Source organism: Dermacentor albipictus, chromosome 8, assembly GCF_038994185.2.
Source record: "Dermacentor albipictus isolate Rhodes 1998 colony chromosome 8, USDA_Dalb.pri_finalv2, whole genome shotgun sequence".
Lineage (NCBI taxonomy): Eukaryota > Metazoa > Arthropoda > Arachnida > Ixodida > Ixodidae > Dermacentor > Dermacentor albipictus.
The window spans coordinates 121,313,557-121,333,190 of NC_091828.1; the positions used below are offsets into that span (position 1 = coordinate 121,313,557).

The window sequence follows — 19,634 nt, forward strand, 5'->3', positions numbered from 1 at the left end:
AAACACATGCTCCGCTAGCTCACAGAGCAGCTCCGCAGCTATAAAAACTGCTAGCTAAAACACAACTTTGTCGCAAAATTTAATGCACAAAACATTTTAGAACAATAATTATTTTAGGGTACAGTTTTGCGTAAAATGATTATAATTAGGGTAAAAACTCTCATTAACAATAATAAATGCGGTCCTGCTATGCGTCTGCTTGTCTGCTACTGCAGTTGTTCGCAGCCATATCTGTTGACGACCGATCCAGATAGGTTGAAGAAAGAAAAAAAAAGTAAGCTGGTGCCGCGCTCAAAGCACGGGAAAGACGTCTGCGTAGCTCCTCGCATTTGTCTGGCATCAGATCGAAAGAGACGACCAGGAGCTGCGAGCTTCGTTCGCCAAGTCGCGATGACGGGCAACGGATTTGTCAGCAGCACGGAGTTAAACGTCGCCGACCCAATTGGAGGAGGTCCCCATGCTCGCCGTCTCACTAGCAGATGTGAGTGTGTTTCTGCCATCGTATGAAATCCTTTCGACGTCCTTTCATTTTCTGTCGTCTCTCGAAGGTGCACCGATCGCGCGAAAGGCGTCCAGACCAGGTGTTGTAGTTCCGGCGACCAACTGTTGCAGCCGATGTATCCGCAGTTGGGCGAAACGCTCGTCTAGAATGGACACAGCTGGCGTTTACCGATGGTGCAAGGTTACTTGTCACGAATATCCCGACATTTTGCTTTCTTTAATGTTCCAGATGTGCGCCAGGATTGCCGATATGGAGTGCATGCAGTTAGCGACAGAACGCCGCGTTTTCTTACGCTGCGCGGTTTTTAAACGCGACATTTCCGACGCCACTTTCGGACTGGAGATCAGCGCCGTATTTGATAGCACATCGCCTCGTTCTAAGAACACCGCGTCTTGAGGTGGAAATATACGTGGGCGAGATACTAACGTCAGCATCGAGAACTCTATAAACGTCAATATTGGCCTGTCAGACACACTGCATATGTTCCGTGCTTCGATCGCCTGGCGAAGCTGTTATTTTCATATCTTGCCCCCTTGTCGACATTGGCAGAAGCAAGTCTGGTCACAGCAGTTCCTCGGTGAAATCTCGTCGGACATATGTATGGCTTAATAGTATCGAATAACTTAATTCGTGCACTCGCCAGATTGAAAATAATAGTAAAGAAAACGGAAGAGTGTAACCGTTCGTGTGGCAAACATGAACGTCCAAACTAAAAGCGCTGCAAAGCAAAAACGCTTCATTACCACCAGCTGTTGAGTTGTTATCTCTTTCCTATCATGTGGCCACCATACATCATTGCCGCCTCACCCTGGAAACAGTCGAAGCATAGGCAAACTTAACTTATCTTTTGTTAGTGGCCTCTAGTGATTGTAGGCAAGAGACTTTATGTTTTTTACAATTTACCATCACAATATGTTATGGTTATAATAGTACTTGCAGACATGCATTTGCCGTCTTCACCGTGGCTACAGGAGTAATTATTCTCAACAAATCTCATCTGGCTCTGTAATGCCTTAAATTTTATCGTAGGTGCCATGTCACACAATGTAGTCATGTAGACAAAGCCATATCATGGCATTTGCATGTACTGCATCAGTGTGAGGACATGTTTGATGCACGCTTTTGTACACTGACCAGCTGCCACATCTTTTGATTCACTATAGGCTTTGTCTTCGGCACATTCCGTTTAGTAGTCTACAGTGGCTGTTCCACACCTGCGACCCCTTGGCCGCTCGGTTAAAAAACGGGTCAGGCCATTGAAATGCTTTCTCGCTCCTTTTGTTTCTGATCACATTGCACCTCCTATACTCTTTATTTAGTCTCAATCTAACTTTCCGACATTAGAGTGTAAAGCTGCACAGCAAACAGTTGTAGTTGCAAAAAGACATATTTGGCTTATCACTATTGGCTCCTGGTTATACAGCACACAGAAAAAAAAAAGAAAGCAGGAAAGGGCTTTAGTACGTAGTGATTCTTTTTATTTTCCATTCCTTTTGCCCTTTGCTACAACTGATGCCAAGCCTTTGCTATGACCAGTGTTGGCCACTTGCTGCAAAGAGTGATAAAAAATGAATAGAATGGAAGAAAACGTCTCTTTGCGTGACGGCCAAAAGTTTATGTAGCTTATCCTTTCTTCATTGTTGAAAAAACAATGTATGTACTTCTGCTTGCAAACTTTCGGCTTGCTTTATGGAGTGAATGCGAAATTATTGCTTTGTGTCTTGCTTTGAATAGGATAGCCTGCTGTTCATTCGCTATAGATTTTTTTTTTCAGTCATTGAAATTTTAGAGAATGAAATACAACACTTTGCACTGTCATGTTAGAGCACATTAGCAGGTCTGGTTTTTCGTACTGAATTCAGCACAACGAAACACGCACTACAGGAAGTACTCATGTGCTTCCTGTGCATGGAAGCCTACAGGCCAACCTGCGTGGTTCACTGCGATGCATCCATCAATATGAACATCAGCCAACTTGCCCATTTAGCAGCTTTGCCCAGGGCCAGTATATACTTTACATAAAGTTTACACATTTTGGGGCTTATCTATCTCACAACAATAATCGTCACCTGTCTTGCTTGCCTCTCCTTTCTCTAACGCTGCGTGCTTTACACTTCCAGGTCACAAGTGGCATTCAAATCGTCAATGTGGCATTGTATTCTTGGCAGGAAAGTAGCGAGCACACAGTTTTAAAGAAAGGAAACACAAGCAAGGCACATGACTATTATTGTTGTGGTTAGCCCCAAAGTTAAGCCCCCAAAGGGGGCAAACGTTTTTATGAGTGTAATTTAGCCATTCCTTTTGCTCGATTCTATGCCTTTCTCGTCATCCAAGGTTCACAGCCAGCTGATCCCGTTCGTAACATAAGCTGAGCGCTTCTCTGACCCATGACAAAGTGTAAAAAATATATATATATAATTGAAAAAGGGATCATTACATTATTTCAGCCCTGTTTTAATTATGTGAATCCTCACTGTTCATCCTCGTTTCTGCCCACAAACAACGTTTATACTTGCAATAAGAAGTCGTTCTCTGCAATTCAGGTACTGCAGTAAGTGCCAAATGAACAACCATGGCTGCGCTGCACACTCTGTTTCGCCGTGCGTCCGACCTCTTTCGGACGAGCTCAGGCATGCCTCAGCAGCTGAAGCCGCCCGCAGCAGACGGGGAGGTGGTCTTCTGCAAGAACAATGTGTGTGTTCATCCCCCGGTGTCATCGAAGAATGGGGTCACCCATCACCCGGGCTACCTCACCATCAAGGTGCACCAGGATGAGGTGGGTAGACGACTGTGGCACTGTGCGATAAGCTAGGAGTTGAGATTTTGCATTCCACAGGGCGTCTTCTGGTGAGGATGCCATGTAAAAAAACATTTGCGTAATCTGGTGGTGGTGGTTTTTTTTTTTTCACAGTGACATACGGCAGGAGAGTGTTTTTTTTTTTAAATGAAATATGGCACCTGAAAGTGCTAAAGAACACATTTGGCTCTTGTGGTAGCTAAATGCTGCAGCACTTTTTGAACACAGTAACAAAACAGTCCCAATGTGAAAAACAACACTGCAGTGAAAATGCGGGCTTCACTGCAGGTAGCAGGGAGTCTGAAATCTCTCATGATATACTGCTTGCTCTCTCCTGCATTTTTCTAAACCCTTGCTCTTTTTTTACCACCTTCAGCAACATTAGCAATGACATTACAGCAGATGCAATGTCAGCCAGTCATGCGATGATCATTTATGACCATGAAGTGCCTATGCGCCAAAGTTGTTGCATGCATGCACAAACTTCCAGATCTCCCAGGAAACAGGGAAGCTGTTGTTAAAGTCTCCCACCTGCCCTTTCACTGCTTCTACTTTGCTCTTAGGCGTGTTTGTCAGGCACCAACCTAGAAGGCTTGCAATTGGTACGCCGCAGAAAGTAGAAAAAGACAACAGTGATAAGCGAGAAATAGAACATTGCACTTGGTATACCTTCATTCACGTAGGGTTCATTTCAACAGTTAACTTGGGAATAAATTTCTTCAAGATGAATTGCAGTCATTCCGACATGTTACTGTGATTTCAAAAAAAAGAGTTAGGACGCCTTTAATGTCTTCATATATTCAGTTGTGTGCATGTTTTTCTAAAAAAAATTATGCTTTAATGGGTTGAAATGTTGGCACTTGTTTACTCTTTAGGCCTAACTGAGTGCATTTGGCAGTCTTTTTCTTTCTCTTTAAAATGAAGACTTGTTTTGAAAGGTGCAAGTTTACTCCAGTGTTATATATGTGCTCAAGTAAACTTCAATACTGGATTTTGTTGGAAGTAAGCATTACCCTACTGATGGAGTAATTTCTAGGAGTAAAAATTACTCCAGCTTGTCAGTATGTTCTCTTTTAGTAAATGCAGTAATGTATAGGAGTAATCTTGACTCCAGCAATCACAGCATAAGCTACACTCTCAGAAAAGTTTGCACCCTTTGTGGCTTATCTTGTCCCACAAAAGTAATGCGCGCCTTTCATTTCTTTAGTGTTGCGGGCGTGGTACATCCAGGTCTTGAGTGGCGTACACATTGTCAACATGAAATTGCATTCTTGAAAGGAAAGTAGCTGGTGCAGAGCTTTCAAGGAAGGAAATTCAAGCAAGGCAGATGATGATTATTCTTGTGGGAAAATATAAGCCCCAAACGATGCAGATTTTTATAAGAGTGTGGAGTGAACATTTATTAGTGGAGTAATATCCAGAACTTAACTGCATTGAATGTTACTTTGCTAATGTAATAATGCCCTGGAGTGAACATTTCTTGGGTTTGTTGGTAGTAACATGCTCACTAGTAAGTGGAGTAATGCTCAAGGATAAACTAGAATAAACATTACTTTGTCACTAGAATAATATCTCAGAGTAAGCTCGAGTGAACATTACTCTAACATAAATTAATTTGTGAGAGTAGGCTGAAGAAAACATTGCTCGAGTACATCGGTATGGCATACAGGAATTGAATTCTGGGGTGTTACGTGCCAGTACCGCAATTAGATTATGAGGCTCGCCGTAAAGAGAGACTCTGGATTAATTTTGACCACCAGGGGATCTTTAACGTGCCCCCAATGCACTGGACACGGTGGAGTTTTCGCATTAGTGTCCAGGAGTAAACCGGTGTAAATATTATACACCAGTAGTAATGTCCAGTGGTAAACTGCATTACCTCGGCTTATTGTGGTCGTTATGTCAAACCAATGTTCACGCAGGTTCTCGGCCTAAGCCTGCGTCTCAGTTGGATCCCTAATGCGTCACTCAAGAAGAATCCCCGCAGCCTCGAGAACCGTACGCCATGCAGCTCGCCGTGCCGAAGCCCCAGTGTCTGCACCAGTGTGTGCCCGAGCCCCACCGTACACCAACGGCAATTTCGACGCGGCTCCACCAGTTCTGGGAACCAGCCGGCACCGGATGAAGGCTCCACGTGCCATCTGTGAGTGCTAGTAAATAGTAAAAGAGATTTGATAATTGCATTAAAAGTGGGTTTCGAAATTGATGGTGCTCTAAAAGAAAAACAGCAATTTGAATGAATGAATGAATGAATGAATGAATGAATATATCTTTATTTCCAATAGATTGGGGGAGACAGGGAAGAAAAGCTGCAAGTGCACCTTGAATCAGTTGTGGTCAAAAACTATGCAATCACAAAGGGCTGTAAGAAAAAACCGTATGCCATGTAGGAATTGGTTTAATGCAAAACATTCTGTTTTGCGATAGACTCACTATGTGCATTAATAAACCACACTTTACTAGCCCCCCCCTATTTTTTTTTTGCTATTCCCCTGCACATTTTGCTCACGTTTGAATGTGATACCAAAGGTGTTGCAACAACTTGTGTATTATACCTCTGTTATTGAACCATTGGATATTGCACTCTTATGTAGCAGGTCTGTGTGTCTTAAGAATACTTATGAGGCGACATTATATGTATGGGCTTTGTCATAGTTTATTTCTTTATTACAAGGAAGTTCTCATGGATCCTAACTTGTCGATCAAGATCCTGTACTACATAGGCCGGTTTGGTGTGGCTTGAATTATTTGCAGCATGACCAACGTTTGTACCTGGATGTATTCAGCTCTCAGTTAGTTATGCAGTGTTTGAGTCTGCGAATAGCAGCTCAGTAAACTAAATGAAACAGGGCAAAACAATTTGCGGATGTGTGGCAACACTTGGTCACTGAATAACTGGGTCACTGTGCAACTGGGTGCCACAGTGTCCTAACACAACAGTACTCCAAAACTTCTTGGAAGCCATATAAAATGCTTCATATTCAAATTTTCAGGCGCGCTTACACACCGGCGAGTTGCAGAGATCACGATACCAAGTTTGTCATAAAGCAACGACCACATTGGGTGAAAAGTGACCATTCTGAATTACTTGCCCTGACTGGAATTGCAAAACTACTGAACCAATCAGTGGCAAGAGTAAGACAGTGGAATTAGCTGAAATTTATTTTGAATGTGGGGACAACGGTGCTAGTTGACGTGAATAATGGCACCCAGTACGAGACACTTCAGCGCGCTGACAAGCAGCTCGCACTTGCTGGTGTGAACATCGGGCGCTGTGAGTTGCTTGTCGGTTGCCAGTTGCTGCCGGCTGCTCAACCTTTGTTAATCAGTGGTGGGAGCACACTCTAAGGCTTCTTCACAAAGGCTACACAGCGGACTTGTCTTTGCAGGAGCTGTGACCAGCAGAGTATCAGCTCGGCCATCTCTGACATGGGGAGTCCGCCGGAGGAGCAAGGCAGCTTGGACTCTTGGACGGCCAGTGATCAGGCCGAGATGACGGCGTCGACAGCGGGGTCACCACCGGGGCTGCCCCTTGACTCTAGCGACGGTGACCTCTGCGGGGTAGGCACAAGTGCCACCGTGTCCAAAATGCCGAGCTGTAATGACAATGGGAGCGTGTCGGGTGTTGACTGCAACGGATCGTCGTCGTCTGCCATTGGACCAGAGGAAGTGACGGCTGCTCTGGAGTCCATGATCAGTGGCCTGAACCAGATAGACACAGGAAGTGACGTCGGTTAGTTATCCTTCTCTGGTATTGACCACATAACTTTCCAGAAGGACTTCCAGAAGAGTGACATTATAGACAAAGTGGTAGTGAAAGCAGTAATGCTTTCAACCATTTATTTTCGTCATAGTAACTCAGTTGTTGTTCTCCTGGTCCAGCTCTTTTCCTTCTTAATTATTGTGGAGCCCCCCACTATCTATGGCATACCTCATAGCCCATTGTATAGCTTCAGGACATTGGGCCCCATAATTTAGTTTGATATTGATTTGCTTCATTTAATACTGTTGGATCACTATTTACCCAATATTCAGTGCATGCTTCTTCATTATTAACAACAACTAAAAGCTAACAGGAAAGGCAGCATTGTGTTTTCAAATTTTCATTTCAATTAAAGAACAGGTAATTTCTCCTATACTTTCCATGGCTTCATTTTTGGTTAGCTTCATGTGGCTCAAATCAATATAGAATTTAGCCCCTTGGTTCGCCCGACTCTTTACATTGAATGCTTGTTCATTGTCACTTGTTTTTGCCAGGTCAACTACGTTGGATTGAACCTCTTCTTAAATTTTATTCTCATGACAGGGGCCAGAAATTCTGAGGATTCTAAAACTGCAGCAGTTAAAGAAAGTGCTGCGATGTCGGTGGAAAATGGAGAGGATGTGCCAGCTGCACCAGAGAGAAACGGGACGGCCATATCTGACGCACCGTGGAAAGACGCAGGAGATGTTGGACCGAGTGGCGACACACCCTACGGCCAGGCGTGGCATTCGGAATGGAATGGCAGCATTGATGATGTAAGCACGTGCAGTCATCCTACGTGCTCGCTATACTCGTGCACACATTTCGTACCCAAAACCTACTCAACACTCGAGTGGTCACCTGTGATTGTCTACGTCTAGTTTGCAGTCTACATAGACGGTGTGTAGACGGCTGAAAAGCAGTTTCAAGCCATGCTTCATGCGCAATCTGTGTTTCATAGATATCATCAAGCGTGCCATATAGTAGTATCGCCATGTTTGTTTGGATGAGCACCATTTGTACAACATGCATAATGTGTTAAGTGGCAGGACATGTAGGACTAGCCATAGAGATGACTATAAAGGTGCTGTGTTGGTTTTAAGCTAGATGTGTGTTCTGTTGTCATGGGAAGTAACGTATACAACCTATACTGAACACAGAAAGATGTTCCAAGTCATACTTTTGAATAACTTCGCGAGTGAACTTCTATCTGGGTTCATTTGCTGAAGACTTGCATTCTGGTGACACGCGCAGCCGTCGAGCAGCCGGGCCAAGCCGCAGCCGGAGTCGCTTCGAAGCATGACCGATTCGGGCATTGCCTCCGGACCGGCCATCATGGTGAGCCGGCATAGTGGCTGCTCCAGCGCCGACCTGGCCACGTGCGAGTCTGGCAGGAGCAGTGGACTGGTCTCGTCGGGCTCATCTGAAGGACCGGACTCCGGGCAGCAGAGTCCTTTCCCGGGTGAGCGCGCCTTTGCGCACTGATCCGACAGATGCGCCTCGTGCATCATTCTTAGCTAACCCCTTAACTGTCGATAGACAAAGGTTGTGCTACCTTGTAATTTTGACACATAAATAAGTACATGGCTTAAGCAGCTTGCAACCAGCATCTGTCTCTCTTCGAATCTGCTTGTGACTTACAGCCAGAGACTCATTCAGACAGTCCCACTGGTTGCAGCAATGTGAATATTCACATGCAATACTGGGCTCTAGGTTTTGCCAGACTAGGAAGTTTTCATGAACTTAAGTGCAAGCTATTCGTGGAAACCGGACCAGCTTTTCTTAGCAGATTCTGTATGTCTGAATTTTCATGTGTGGGTAACTTGGAATTATAATAATTTATCACATAAATGTTGCAGCTAGCGCGCTTACAAGCAGCTGACTTGCACCATCACAGACGTTGACAACAATACGGCTATTTAAATGTCATAAGAAATGACTTTTCATGATCGCAGCATTGCACTTGAGTCATTTAATCGGACAGAAAAAAGTACAGTTGAAGATGTATTAATTAATGAACATTTCCGCCAGGCTTTGTTGTGAACGCTTGCCGTAATGTTTCACGTAGGTGAAGACAGTTCAAACCAGCTTCTGGAGCGGCTACGATCTGGCTCACGCTTCATGCTGGAAGAAGGGACGCCCGAGCAGCTTGCGCATGCCCACAACCTGACCTTTCCAGACAATGCCTCTCTGTGCGGACGGAGTCCATCACGGTCATCCATGACCAGGGAGAGCCCATGTGGACAGTTCTCTGTCGACTTGGGTAAGGATATTGCTGTGCTTAAACTGTTCTGTGAAATGACTGCGCAACAAGTGATAGAGCGAAAAACAATAACCATAACGTTAAGGGGCGGGAATACAGCGACGTGGATTACAGAACGAAAGGGGTTGCCAATACTCTCGGTGGCATAAAGAGCTAGAATTGGGGTTGGGTAAACCATGTATGCACGATTGCTCGAACACAGTTGAAGATAACTGCCAACTTGACCCACGCTGGAAAGCTGGAAGAACCTGGCAACATTGGTGTCTGACTATTCCCGAACATCGGTGCTGCATATCGCAATAAAATTGCGCTGCTCCGTTTGCTGGTCACCTATGTGTGATGTCGTCCATGCGTCCACCGACAGTGACACCCCAAGCGGCAGTGAACAAGTGCTGTTTGCGTCACCAGGTGACATGCCTAATGATACAGGTCTCACGATGATTAAACGGGGGTTGTACAAGGGGTTCTTCGACGGTTCGCTTGTCTTTCCTTCCATGTCGTCGGCTGGGCTGCTGCCGCCGGCATAACTCTCTGCTTATCTTTTTTTGGTTGCTAGTGTACCTCTCTGTCGTAAACTTTTTATAGTTGCCTATTCTTTTAATGTACGAATGCTTGAAGAAATAGGCATCATTTGTGATTTAAGCAGAATCAACTGTATATTGTCATACATCAAAACATACTTGCTAGCCTTCAAGTACAGTTGAACCTTGTTATAACAGATTCACATCTGACGCGAAAATAGCTTTTTTATATCCGACATTCGCTACAAGCAGATATGTATTTGCCACGTGGTGATGGCGATGAGAAACATTTTACATTTACTTCATTAACGTTTGATAATTTGTTGTGTTGAGGTTCGATTGTACGATCCAGTTAGAATTCTGACGGAGCTAGCGCTCGAATCTTCGTTTGTGCTGCCACGCTGCGCAGGTCAGATGCGATCGCTGCGGCTGCTGTTCAACAACCGGGAGTGCACCTCTGGCCAGCTGGTGATTGCCAGCCGTGAGAGCCAGTACAAGATCTTCCACTTCCACCACGGCGGCCTCGAGAGGCTGGCACCTGTCCTCGCAGACTTTGACTTCCTGACGAGGGGCAAGGCCAGGAAAGTAAGTTTTAAAGGCACCATGCTATTTTTTAATCCCTGCGACTTCGTCCGAAAATAGCACTTTGCTCTGGAACTCTAGCAGCACTTGGCTACCTGCTGAAGAGCCAAAATGTGAGGCTGGCATGTGTCGTATTGTGCCACCTGTAGCCAGCTCTATAAAAGTACGCTTGTTCATTCTTGCATTCCACCAACTCTGCATAATCCAGTCTAGAAACCAGTGTGCTTGCATGGTGGTGCCAGTGTTGCGTGACGTCACATACCTTACAGAAGCAGCCCCGTTTGAAAAAAGAAAGGTTAAAAAAAAGCGCTCTCACCTGCCTAAAGTCTCCTCTCTGCTGCTGCCCACGGTTTCTCATGATGCCTTGCCCCCTGGCTGGCCTAACACATCCCACAGAATATTCTCTTTTCTCGTCCTGCCCTTTAGCAGCAACGTAAGTGCATAGAGTGCTTCTGTCATTTACGACGTTCACACGTTTAGATTCTTGATTGTAGCGTGCGCATTGTGATTGCGTTGTCATGCTGGTACCTGCTGCAGTGGCTATGCCACTGCAGCAGGTACTAGCATTTTGGTGCCAGCATTCAGCAGGTACCAGCATTCTGCCTCAGTTCTGCTCAACGATGCGATTCTTGGCCGTGGTAGTGGCATTCAGGCAGGGGCAGAATGCAAAAACCCTCGTGTTCAGATTTAGGTGCACACTAAGGAATCCCAGGTGGTCGGAGCCTTTGTTCTCAGCATGCTAGTATCATCATTAATCATGCAGTTGTTCACTGCTCTTGCTAAAGTATCTGCCTTCTTCTTTGTTTGTGTTTTACATCAGGCAAAACACTGTGAACGAGCCGATGAACAAGGTTCATCCAATTTTCTGGTTCACAACTGCTGTTTGCAGTAAGAGAAGGTACTACTGCACAAGCTAGGGGGCTGCCAAGCTTTGCTAAACTCCTGCGATTGGGTTTTGCAATCCAGAACGAGCACTGCCCGTACGACCACTTCTCGGTGTCCAAGCCCCAGGTCTCGGCTGAGGAGTGCCACCCCGAGGAAGGCCTGTACAGCACGCTGGTTGATGAAGACGCCTGGCGGCAGTACATGAATGACGATGGAAGCATCGACGACGACTTCCAACTGCGAAAGGTCCATCCTTTTCTCTGTGCTGGCATTCTTCCTTTGACAGTTTGGTGTAAATCAGATTAGGACATATGAAAGGTGGTGGTCATACATGTAAATCGGTACTTTCAGTGACACAAGGTTGTTGTGTAAGCTTGTGTGATGGGGATGATGGTGGTCGTATCCTTGTAACATTATGTGATTGTCCATTGTCATATTTGCATTTACATTTGCTAAGACTCTGCTGTCCTTGGCAGCATGGATATAGTTGTTTCATTGGCTTGCTAATGAGCTTCAATGGCTGATTGTAGGACTAATTGGGTTGTTCTCTCTGTGCAGGCAATATTCTTCAGAGGCTTAGATCCTAGGCTACGAAGAGAGGCTTGGCCATTGCTGCTACAACATTATGCCTTCACAACAACGTTTGAAGAGCGAGAACAAATTCGTAACGACCGATTTCTCGAGTACCAGGATATTCGCAAGCTGAGGTAATGACCAGTGCATGATTCGGGTGATCTGATTCTAGTAGACACTTGAGTAGTTCAGTATTTCATCAAGTGACGCTTTTATTCTTGAGTTGCTGCGGCACCATTCACGTTCTGAATGCAGAAGAGTTTTTTGATTGACATTACTTTGGCATTACTTAACAGGACACTGATTTGAGTGAGTAGCAATCGTGAATGCATGGTACGAGAGCTTTGTAGTGTCCGAAGGTTCGGATGGCTGCGGCACTGGCTTGGCTGATGGTTGTGGGGTGCGTCTGCCAGTGAAGTCCATTGTGCATCTCTCATCGAGATGCGCCTTCGTGACTCATCAGCTGACCAAAGCTTTGTTAATACCAATTCCCAGAGTGCGTGGGATCTGAATTATCTTTATTACGTGATGTCTCATCTGTAGATGATATGTACCGGACACATAGAAGAAGGTGTACAGGCTGGGGTGTGGATATTCAGCTGTTTTTGAGGTGTACATTGCTAGAGGTATGATTATTCTTGTGTGAGGCACACTGTCTGTCTGTAATGCCCAGTACTGCTGAGGGGCTGTGTAATTAAAAAAAAAATTGAATTCTGGAGTTTTATGTGCCAAAACACCACGCAATGGTGCTGCTAGTACGAACAAGTGGGCAAGCAGTGGTTGCGTGAAAGTGCAACTCGGTGCCTGTAGTCTTTCTGGAACTGTCACTTTGCTTGTGCTGCCCATAGAGTGTTGGATTCACATCGCGAAAGACAAGTGCGAAAGAGCAACTGCATCATATTCCAGAGAGCGGATGAGCCTGGCTGAGCGCGAAGCCTTCTGGCGGAACGTTGAGTGTACCGTGGAGAAGGATGTAGTGCGCACCGACCGGACCAATCCTTTCTATGCAGGCGACAACAATCCCAACATCGAGATCATGAAGTGAGCAGCCTTTCTCTCTCTCTCTCTCTTTGCAGCCTCTCCATTCACACAGGTCGGGATGGGTTCAAAAGGCTCAACACGCAAACTTCTCAACACGAGAACAGGCATTCATTATGGCAGCAACTTGTATGCATTTTGCACAAGGAGTCGAGTGTTGTTATGACGAAGTGACTCGTAATGTGAAAATACCTTTGTCATATGCAATATTAATTCGTTAGAAAGTGTGTTCGTTACACACTGATATTAGCGAGAAACATTTTATTTTACTTTGTTATACACAAGAAGAAAGGAAGCTGGGGGCCTGATATTTATTAGTCATGTAGAGGATGATTATATGCTCACATTGAACTGTTTAACTATTTATTATAATAAGTACATAACCAGGAGCCTGTCTGTTTCCCTCGGAAAGGTTTGGTCTGCTCCCCGGGTCAGTGAGTAACATGAGCCAATGTTTATTTTAGCCATGCCCTCCAGCGGCATGCCCGGGCCGCTCTTGGTTGCCAGACCCCAGGGGCAAAACTGAAACTCGCTGAACTGAAGGAGCCAACGGACAAAGGCACCAGGGACAGCATAGGAAAAATCTCATGTATTTGTTAATTGAATTAAAGAAATGATAAATTAATGGAAATGAAAGTGGATGAAAGAACAACTGGCTGCAGGTGGGGTTTCATGATTCATTATACCTGTGATCACTGTATGAAGGCTCAACTGTATGTCTTGCAAGCTGTCATTTGGTGATCTGAGCTCAGTTTTACCTCTGCTTTTTCTCCATCAGGAACATCCTCCTCAACTATGCGGCTTGCAACCCAAACCTGGGCTACACCCAGGGCATGTCTGATCTGCTGGCACCAGTTCTGGCTGAAATCCAAGACGAATCCGAAGCCTTTTGGTGCTTTGTGGGACTCATGCAAAGGACCATCTTTGTCAGCTCCCCCAAGGATGGCGACATGGACCTTAACCTGGTACGTGTAACTTTTTTTTTTTCCATTCTGTAGTACAGTTGGCCACAAAAGGTTATGATATACAAGTTTTGTGCCAAAATTTAATGAATCAGAGGGCAAGTTGCAAAAACCATTATAGATAAAAATTGAATTTGAGGCTATGTATGTGCCCAGGCATTCTAGGAATTCAATTTTGCTCACAAATCCTGTATCCCATAAACATTTCTGGCAGTGTACATTTGACTGTTCACTTTGGGCACTCTAGAGAGCTCTGCCGACTGACTTCATTTTTCCAAAGCCGATACACACTTTGTGAAAGGGTATATTTTATCTATGTGCAATAACTGAGTATGCATGCCTCCACTTCCCACTAAATACAGCATGGGCAAGAAAATGTAATCTTTTCTACATCATATTCAATAATTCGTTCTAACCAGGTTTGTCATATCGCGATTTGTGTTGTGTCGGTCGCCATGATGTCGGCATCTCTGGCGCGTGCCCAGGAGTACATGCGGGAGCTGCTGCGGCTGATGACTCCGCGCTTCTACGCGCACCTGGAGAGCCAGTGCGAGCACTACCCAGACGCCCTGGAGCTGCTGTTCGTGCACCGCTGGCTGGTGCTGTGCTTCAAGCGCGAGTTTGCCGAGCCCGAGGCGCTGCAGATGTGGGAGGCATGCTGGGCGCGCTATCAGACCGACTGGTTCCACCTGTTCCTGGGCGTGGCCATCGTGGCCCTGTACGGGGGAGACGTCGTCGACCAGGGAATGCGTCCCGACGAGATGCTCCTCCACTTCAGCTCCCTGGCGGGACACATGGACGGCGACCTGGTGCTCCGCAAGGTGAATGTCAAGCGCACGAATAACTGTGTTTATTTTTTTTAATAAAGCAAAGCCTTCTTTGCCTCTTTCTTCAACTTTTCTACGGCTGCTGCTGCTGCCTGGCATGCCATATTGGAAGTTGGTTAAAAACGTGTACATCACTATCGCAACAAAACAGAACATAACGACTATACAGAACAGCTAAGAGATAGTACAGAACAATGGAAATACTATTGAAAAGTCGGAATCTAGCAGATGAAATCGGCCTAGAAGGTATTTGACCTAAGTGAATATATGTACTTACATATATGTACGTACCAAGGCCACCGGTGCAGTGATATTACTACACCTCGCGGTCGCTTGCAGGCACGGGGCCTCTTGCACCAGTTCCGGCTCCTGCCTTGCATACCGTGCACGCTGGCTGGCCTGTGCGAGCTGTGCGGGCCCGGCATGTGGGACAGCGGTCACGAGCCGGTCGTCGAGTGCCGCGGCGGCCACGGCGGCCAGTCCTGTCCACACAGGGGCCAAGACCCGGTGGCACCTCCCTCGCCGGGGGCGGGGTCTGCCGCCACCGCCAATGACGTTCCCTGATCTTCAGCCTCCGCAGCTCCGGGTGGCAGCTGCATTTTTCCGTTCCTCCATTTCGGAAACGATGATGAGCAGCTGAAGGGAAGTAGCTATGTTTACTCATCGCGCGCATCTTTGTTCTCGAGGGCGCAGGACTTCTTTGCGTAAGTGTGGAAGTCGGAGGTAATTAATGGAGAGGACGTTGACTCGCAGAGACCAGAGGGGTGCATTAGCACAGACCGGTCACTAAAGCTTCGACATGGTGGCTTGTCTTTGCATGTGCAAGCCTTGCAGTAATATCAGGGACAGATGAAACACAAGCAAGTTGGGCCTGTCTAGAATTCACTCTTTCATTTCTGCTTTGACCAATTTGTGTTGTCGGCATGATTTTAGTTGGTGCACTTGGTATTACACCTGTACAGTCTTTAGTGCTCAGGCAAGTAATGGTTTGAGGTGGTTCTCTCCAGTTATTACTTGTGAAAGGCGTTCTGCATTGTCATTTGTTGTTTGTGTTTTGTTCTTCCACAATGGTACACTCTGGTCAAGGCAGGCCCTATTCATATTTGCCTTGATGAAGACAAGTCAACATGTCCTGGCGTTTGCATGTGGCCCAAGCTTCACCTTCGCTCACTTCTATCCCTTCGTGCACTGCAGTGTACAGGAAAGGGCTTTATTTAACTTCAGCTCATTGTCGAGTGTAGGTGTGACTTTGTACGTCTGGCTGCGACAGCTATTTGAATCATGTGACTTGGCACCAGCTACACCCATGCTCACGTGGGTTTGACGATCATGTGAGCAATGTGACTGACAGTGATAGCAGTTGAGGTTTTAATTGGCCTCCAGGATCCAGTTTCGTTTTACCCGAGGTTTCTGATGACTGTTATGAAATGGGCAAACTGTGGGCTGCAGAACGTGCCTGCTGAGGTGGGACTTCAGCCTGTTCTAGCCGACTGTTGTGATTTTGCTGTGTGCTGATACTGGGCTCATTATAGTTGTAACATGCTTCACCCTTCCATGCGAGGCTTGCTCAGCTGCTAGACAACTCAGCTGTGCAGGAAAGCAGGCCTCTTGATGCAGACATGCCTGCAATGCAGGGAAGGTAAACGAAGGGAGATAGGGTGCGACAGTTCGGAGTGGTTGAAAATTGCAGTCCTCCGCCATGACGCAATGACTTCCCTAGTGTCATCACAGCTGCCTCGGCAGTTGTCCTGCCAGTCATGTTCATCGCAGCTGCTGTCCTTGGGATTCACACTTTCTGCATGTCCTTCTTAAGAGAGTGCTGCAGGATCTGGCCTAAGCGGTGATGGTGCCTGCAAGGTGCATTATATGGACTGTTAGAAGCGGAATTCTTATTTAAAGTCTCATGGTTTCCACCAAAAGATATTGGCAAAAATGAGTAAGGTAAAAAAAAGTAATTTAAGCGCCAAGTTTATACATTCGTAACTCCTCACCAAGAACAGGTGCCAGGGTTCTGTAAACTGCATCTACTACATCATCTGATGCAAGCAGTTGTGATGTATAAATTTATAGGCTGCATAAACTCGTTCCAGTGCTAACTAAGTTTTCTTTTTAAATCCCTACTCATAAATTAGGTGTGTATATCAGAGTGATACATCAGCTTTGTCCATTCAATGGAGGCCGTTCACAGCATCGCGATATACCTTATTATTGCTGAGTTGGAGATGTAAGCTTCACGGCTCCATTTCATTCTTTTTGTTTGGCAATCTTCAGCAATTTTGGTGAAAGATATTGATGACCTACATCAAGAACCTGTTTCCTGTAGTTAGTGCTAGTGTATTTCAACATTTTCATTTGACTGCCACAGGCCTTGTCAAATTTAGTGCTGGGCGAAACGATTTCTCTGATCCAACGTATTTGGGTGGGAGCTGCCGTGGCGAAGCTTCCTTTAGCCAGCAGAAACATGGCACGGTGACTTTTGACACCTTGTCGGGAGAATCGCTGCATTCGTCGCAGTACTTCAGCAGTCTTTCATGAGCCTGGAGAGCTTCTGTGTTCTTTCCTCGCATCTTGTCACACGTTTTAAGCCCTCTTTGTAGCCATAGCGTGTGTGTCGTATCCAAGGAAGATGAATGGTATCATGATGAAGTTTGTAACTTTTTTAAAAATTTCGTTGGACAATTGTGTTTGAATGGCCACTGATTTAAAGGGATGCCTAAGAGAAATACGCTTTAAGCTGTGTTGCTACATTAATGTTCTACAATAGCAGAAAGGACCCACTCTTACTGTGAGAAGAGGCTTCATAAACGAAAGTGGGCTTGCACGACTGCCCTGAATTCCCGCATCATCTCGTCATGACATTGTGCATTTTTATTTCTTTATTTAGAGAATACTGCAGGCCTATGCAGAAGGGGCATAGTTACAATAGGAGGGTCAACTAAGATGTGCATAAAAGAAAAAAAAAAGGGCCACGGCACATGGCAAATTAGAAACAATATATGTACAGTAAACGGAACTCGCCAACACAGTTGAAACTGCCAAAAAAATAACAACAAATGCACCTCACCAAAGAAAGAAAGGTAAAAAAGCCGAACAAATAGAATGATAAAATGCAGCATGCTCAGAAGCCAGTACATACATTTGGTGCTAGTAAGAAGTGACAAGGGTTCCAAAGCGTCTTCTCAGACCCAGTTTAATTTTTTGTTGGTATTAATAGACTGTTTTGTATCCTAAAGGAGTCAAAACGTGAACTTAGCAAGTTGCAAGAACTTTTACTGAACCACCATGGCCTGAATACGGAAACGTGCTTTGAAATCCTTGACTTCACACTGGCGTGCCAGTGCCGACCTTACGGCGAGAGCTTTGACCTTCATCTCCTTCTTTTTTTTAATTATCAGTCTATGCCCGCAAAATTCATGAAGATTAGAGTTTTGAAAGACTGCTTTATCAGTCTTAACTGATGTGTTTCTCTCTGTGGTGTCCCTTTAAGCCATTGTAGAATTCCCCACAGTAGAAATGTTCACTTATCACAGCAAGTTGCGATTTCATTCCAGCAGAAACGAGGAAAGGATTGCTCATCTCTTTCTTACTTCACAACGTTGATGCCTTTCATCAGTGAAGTTGCATGCTATGTCGAGCTATGTGATGAAAATGTAGCATTGAATTCTCTGGAGTGTAGCTAGTGGATTATGCATGTTTAGGAGTTGGTACTTTCATGTGCATGAACTGTCCGAGACATTATACTCAACACTCTTTCTTCAAAGCCATGTTTCATAAACTGACAGGTGGCACAGTACAGTTGCTGAAAATACAATCTTTTACTCCAGACACGTGTGGGCAAAGTAAGAGCCTCTGCGTGTGCGTAATCTTTTCTATTTTTACATGCTGATTATGTAACGGTGTGTAGGGCGGACTGTCTAGAGAAGCGATAGCTTTGTAATATGTAATCGTATCTGGACCACTGCAGACTATACAGCTTAGACAAGACTTAGTGTCCATATAAGCGCGGCAATTTTGATAATAAGTGATGGCATTAGTGTTCACTGCATTGAGCATCACATCGTCGGATTTAGTCTGATGTGTTGCCGGACAAATTTTCTGAATGCTTGCAAAAGGCACGAGCATTTGGTTCGCGTTTGGAGAGATACGAACACTGTTAGGTGGTCGGAATTTCAGTTTTGTAGTTCCATAAACAGCAGGAGGCAAATGATTTCATTCATGTTCACATTGGTAGTTATTGCAGCGATGCCCTTTAAAGGAACGTTAAAGGGCCCCTCACCAGGCCCCGTAGCAAATTTTGGTTATTCGCTGGAAGTTGTAATGTATCCTCTAGGGAGTGTTCTGTCGCAGAAAAATTTTTCAAATGGGCTCATTAATAGCAGAGATAGAAATATTTCAGTGCCGGGAACCCATGATTTCAGCAGAGAGGCTCCATTGCCAAGCAAGACGCCCTCCCCACTCGACCCGTCTAGCCTTTGCAAGCGAAATTCTTTCCCTGCGTTCTCCCATACCAGACCTCGAGGATCGCGTGACGCATACGTCAGAGGCCCCGCCTTCCTTTTTTTTTTCTTGCACTACGCATTTCCTCTGACCGCCCCACACGCAAGCTGTTGTCTCATTTGCGCAGTGCACGATTTTGCGTGCTGTGTACAAGGAAACATGACTAGCGGTATAATTCAGTGCTACATGAATACTGAGGCAGAACAAGTGGAGTGCAAGGTGTGATCACGTGCTGGAACACGGTAGAAAATGGCATAGTTTTGGTACCTGCGCACGTGACCGCATGACCGTGGGAACAGCAGACGAAGTCGAAGTACATCTCTCTTGCTTCGGTGCAAAGCAAAAAACACGCTGACATTCCATTTGTGTGTTTTATTACTTCTCTATAGTTCAATTCATCAATTCAAGCAACAGATCGTACAGAAAACAGATGTTGTCTTGAATA

At 45.4% G+C, this 19,634-nt stretch overlaps 1 protein-coding gene across 2 annotated transcripts; it reads left to right on the plus strand.

Annotated features, from left to right (window-relative positions):
* Nucleotides 1-135: 135 nt before the first annotated feature.
* TBC1D16 (TBC1 domain family member 16) lies at nucleotides 136-18,997 on the plus strand. 2 transcript variants are annotated; one of them, XM_070524362.1, is made up of 14 exons: nucleotides 136-481; nucleotides 3,133-3,278; nucleotides 5,222-5,442; nucleotides 6,689-7,032; nucleotides 7,606-7,817; nucleotides 8,296-8,503; nucleotides 9,110-9,304; nucleotides 10,235-10,410; nucleotides 11,374-11,538; nucleotides 11,851-11,999; nucleotides 12,772-12,906; nucleotides 13,682-13,868; nucleotides 14,351-14,686; nucleotides 15,032-18,997. In XM_070524362.1, the coding sequence occupies exons 1-14, from the start codon at nucleotides 136-138 to the stop codon at nucleotides 15,254-15,256; spliced, it is 3,045 nt and encodes a 1,014-aa protein (XP_070380463.1). In that variant the 3' UTR covers nucleotides 15,257-18,997. The 2 variants fall into 2 exon arrangements, with proteins under 2 accessions (XP_070380463.1, XP_070380464.1); XM_070524363.1 differs by having other exon boundaries at nucleotides 176-481; nucleotides 3,046-3,278.
* The last annotated feature ends 637 nt before the right edge of the window (nucleotides 18,998-19,634 follow it).

Bases quoted from the DNA above. Each gene is read 5' to 3' on its own strand.
- TBC1D16 (XM_070524362.1), top strand. From the start codon at position 136: ATGATTATAATTAGGGTAAAAACTCTCATTAACAATAATAAATGCGGT. The intron at 3,279-5,221 runs GTGGGTAGACGA...ATGTTCACGCAG, and splicing joins TCAAGGTGCACCAGGATGAG to GTTCTCGGCCTAAGCCTGCG. The intron at 7,033-7,605 runs GTTAGTTATCCT...TTCTCATGACAG, and splicing joins AGACACAGGAAGTGACGTCG to GGGCCAGAAATTCTGAGGAT.